This window comes from Hipposideros armiger, unplaced genomic scaffold, assembly GCF_001890085.2.
Source record: "Hipposideros armiger isolate ML-2016 unplaced genomic scaffold, ASM189008v1 scaffold_1198, whole genome shotgun sequence".
Classification (NCBI taxonomy): Eukaryota; Metazoa; Chordata; class Mammalia; order Chiroptera; family Hipposideridae; genus Hipposideros; species Hipposideros armiger.
In genome coordinates, this window is record NW_017732548.1 from 335,413 (window position 1) to 339,629 (window position 4,217).

The following is a 4,217-nucleotide window of genomic DNA, read 5'->3' on the forward strand; positions in this document are numbered from 1 at the left end:
CTTCCCTTTGCCTCAGTTTCTTTGTCTGTAAAGTGGGATAATAACTATATTTCATAGGACTGTTTTGATGATAAAAGGGACTTAAGATAACAAAGTCATTCTTGACACAAAAAGTACTACCTTTTTTATTGCCTTACTTTGAACGAGCGGTGTGAGACTTTCAAAGCTATATCAACCCTGCCATGCATTACAGAGGACCCAAGCAACCCTGCTATGAGATACCACGCCGCTCCAGCTTAGCTGAATGTAAAGCCAAGGGGAAAACAATGTATCCACTTCACAGATACTCCTTGCCATGAACATTAGGCACAGGGTGGCCTGAGCACTGTGGCAGGAGGCTGTACCTGGGGCTTGAGACCCCTGTGCTGTTGAGGCACTGGTTCAGCCTCCAAGGACAAGTGTGACTTGACTGAAGGGTTTCCAGAAATAACTACAAGGATATTTCAAAGGCCACAAAATTTCTACTCAAGCAAGTTGGGAATTGGGATTAATGACTTTTAGGAATTGACATTAATATTATTGTGTTGGTATTCTCAGACTGATGAAGTCACAAGTGAAGGACATTAACAAACAAATTTAAGCACATCAAATTTTTAAATAAAAACACATTTTTGTGATTTACTACCTTATCTTCTTGACCATTGAATGACATGTTTTAATGCATGCCAAAATCATTAGCATAGTCATAGACATGAGACATGGCCATTGTTAAATACTGGAAAACTGAGTTATACTCTTCAACAGGAAAAAATGTTTAGTTGCCTGAGTTAATAAGAAGTGCTGCTGACTTCTCTGGCTTCTAAGGCAATGATGAGCTTTTGTCATTTGTAAAAACATTTTTAGCTTTATCCCTTTACTTTATTTAATTACAAGGTGTGAGTCTGAAGATGAAAAGAAAAATTTTGAATGGTAAGGAGAAACTTGGAGTTCCCGTCTTTAAAATGCAAATACAAAAAAAAAAAAATACAGAGGAAATAACTGGTGTTTGTTAGTTCACTGTCTGGTTTTCTGGCCTGGACATTTTTTTGAAGAGGAAGCCTTTTCCCACCAATGTTCTTTAAGACAGTTAAATTTAACAACAATCTTGAAAGCTAGTCATTAATTCTGTAATTTTAGGTATTAAAAAAATGCTCCGGACTAATAGAGATTGGTATCCAAAAGTATGGTAGACCCTCCCGTGAGAAATCTTCAAAGCCTTTTCAAACCTGCTTTTCATATAAAAACTAATGGTTTAAGACCTTGTAATAAACAATCAGGTTGTGACCTGGTGCTCTCAGGATACTTCTTTGTAATCCAAAGGTAAAGCCTGCATATTTAAAAGCCAACAAATCAGCGGAGAGAGTCTAATTCTAAATTCATTCAGGAGACGTCAATGCTAAGCACCCATTTTACGTGGGGAAGAGGGATTTATTCCTGACAGCCTTAAATCTCTCTGTGTGCCTGTGTGCATATGTTGTGTATTGCCATGTGTGTGTGGTATATGATGCTATTCTATCATGCAAAGATGATATTGTCTGACTCACTAGTAACATGCTATAGCTTGTCTTCCTGGGATTAACAGTAGATTTATACTGATCTATTCATGCTTTGATGTCCAGCACGCATTTTCAAGATGGCTGGTTGAGGGGTATATTTTTACCAATAAAAGATTCATCCTGATTTAAAAAGCTAAAATTTGGAAATGAGGGCAAAAAGAACTGCAACTCAGTGTAGGCTTTCGTTCCAAAAATTACTGATAAAACTCCATTTGCCGAGGCTTATTTCCTGATATTTTATATTTTCCGTACCAAGTATAAACATAGGTTTACAAGCTAAGAGAGATCATTTCACCTAAATAAAAACCCTGGAATGCCACAGCCTCTTTTCCGGCCATTTCTCCCTTTCTCCACACTTTGATTAGCTAGATGTCCAGATTTAGTCATAGCATATGCCCCTACCTAAGAATAATATCACCCATAAACTATTACACTTCATTGTACTCTGTTTTATATTTTTCACAGGCTTTGAGACACAGAAGTGAATACAATAAGATAAAAATATAATACCTTGAGCTGGGGCGTTCAGAGTGTACAGCAGATGTTGAACAGATTTATGGAGAGTTCTGAAACCTTCATTAGTTGTGACACGTGGGTAAACCTTCTGCGCGACCAGCAGCACACTAACGAGTTAAAAAACAATTAAACCGTTTGCACTTCAAGGTTTGCATAGAGAAACAAAAGGTTATTCAAGGAGAAAATGTCTACGATACAGAAAATTATTCTTATAGCATAAAGGACAAGGTGCTGCTGTTGTTGTTTAATTGCTTGTTTGTCTGTTCATGCACAAAATCCCAACAAAACGTTCATGAACCAGACAGAGCATTTCACATTTCCAGGATTCTAAAACCTTGGGATTCAAAGGGTTTAAAGTAAGGGAGTAGAGTTCCCATCAGTGGTTTCTGTTAAGACTTAGAGACAGCAACTGCAAACAAAAGAATACCACTTTTTTTCTTTCTTTCTTTTTTTTTTTTTTAGTTAAAGGGAAAAGTTAAATATTGGAAATTATTTTCATTAAAAATCAACCCAGATAAAGGAATCAGTTGCAGGAATAATTATTATTTAAGCATTTGATAAATATTTATCTTTTGCTCAACAAATTGTACTGTTATTGAAAAAAAAAATGGAGCTAACCCTAATTAAAGACTGCATTCTATCCTGTAAGTGGCCCACAGGCACTACTCCAGGGATAGCTCAAAATTAATACCCAGGCAAACTGGCACTGTCTTCCTAGGATTATTATGTCACCAAGAAAGAGGGCAGTCTGCGCTGGAGATGGACAATCAGCAAATTCACTTATGCTTGAGTTCATTCCATATTTCCAAAAGGCAATTAGTTACTTAAGAAGTGTAATCCCCTTTTTTGTTATTAGTACATTTAAAAACTGCTGGCATTGTACGTATATTTCTGAATTTCACAAAGACTATGATTTATACCAATGATCAAGGCTGAGGCCACGCTTCAATTTACTTTAGTAACAAGAACAAAAGGCTTGTTAACAATTTGCCATTGTAATGTTAAATATAGTACAAATTAGCTAATAGTTTTTTCCTATGTATCTTAGGCAACTGAAGGCTCACTCTAGCAATATATATAGTATGTGCGTATATGTTCATGGTAGTCTACAATATTTCTGGATTTTTTAATATTTAGGTTCAGATTATTTTAATTTTACCTTCCTAGGTATGAGTGAAGGCTATATTTAGAGTGCTAAATTTTGAGTTTCCTCTAGTTTCTGGTATATACATATAGATGTGTGTGTGTGTATACACATATATATATATATATATATATATATAATTTTATTTAGTTCTCTAATAATTCCATAAAGTCAATTTTATTTGCCTGTTTTGCTGATGGAAAAACTAAAGTTCAAAAAGTTAAATAACGTATACAATTTTACTGAGTTAATAATAAGTAGAGCTGGTTCTGTCTAATTTCAAAGTTTGTGTTCTTCCCACCGCATGCCTTGCCTCTGGCACAGAACCTTTGCCCCAACATGGCAGGGGAGGAGGAGGGCAGAACATTTCTGCACGGAGCCCACAGGCATCGTTAACTTATTATGTCAGCTGTATGTTTAACCATAGAGACATGGCTGTCTCATTTTCACCTCTGTTCTGTATGCATAACAGTTGGTACCTCAGACATTTTTATATTTGCCCCCAAGAACTTCCTGGTTCTCAGACTTTAGGTGGTTTCTGAACCCTGATGTTCATGGTATCCGCTTAAACAGTCTCTGCCAGCCTTCTCCCAACTTGGTTCTCTGCCTGACTTACTTAACCCGCCGGCCTAAAGTAAGACCTTCAAAGACTAAATAAGTGGCAGTCTCATTAAAACCATCTGCACTATTGTTAATAATATTATTAATAAAATGTCAGTGGACTTCATTCATCTTTTTCTAACAAAACATTAGAAAAATAATAGCATAATAATAATAACACTAGCCCTCACCCTCTTTAAAATCCTTTAATCCATTGGTCAGAATATTTTTATTTTACTTAATACATTTTTTTTCTGCCCTTCATCATTTAGAAAAGAAAGTTAGGCCCGGCTGAGTAGAGCGGTGGTTAAGAGCTGGCTTGGGCTACCAGAGGGCCCCAGTTCAGATCCCACATATGAGGGCCAGTGACACTGCCCTCTACAGCTAAGATGCTGAACAACAGCTCAACCTGGAGCTGGGCA

General features: G+C 36.6%; 1 protein-coding gene across 1 annotated transcript in view; it reads right to left on the bottom strand.

Annotated features, from left to right (window-relative positions):
• ABCA12 (ATP binding cassette subfamily A member 12) overlaps window positions 1-4,217 on the bottom strand; it is a 210,217-nt gene that overhangs the window by 107,668 nt on the left and 98,332 nt on the right. The window contains exons 8-9 of the mRNA XM_019632933.1: window positions 2,046-2,158; window positions 871-934 (exon numbers count right to left, since the gene is read on the bottom strand). Of these exons, the coding sequence (XP_019488478.1) occupies window positions 871-934; window positions 2,046-2,158 (177 nt within the window). The remainder of the gene's footprint in view (window positions 1-870; window positions 935-2,045; window positions 2,159-4,217) is intronic.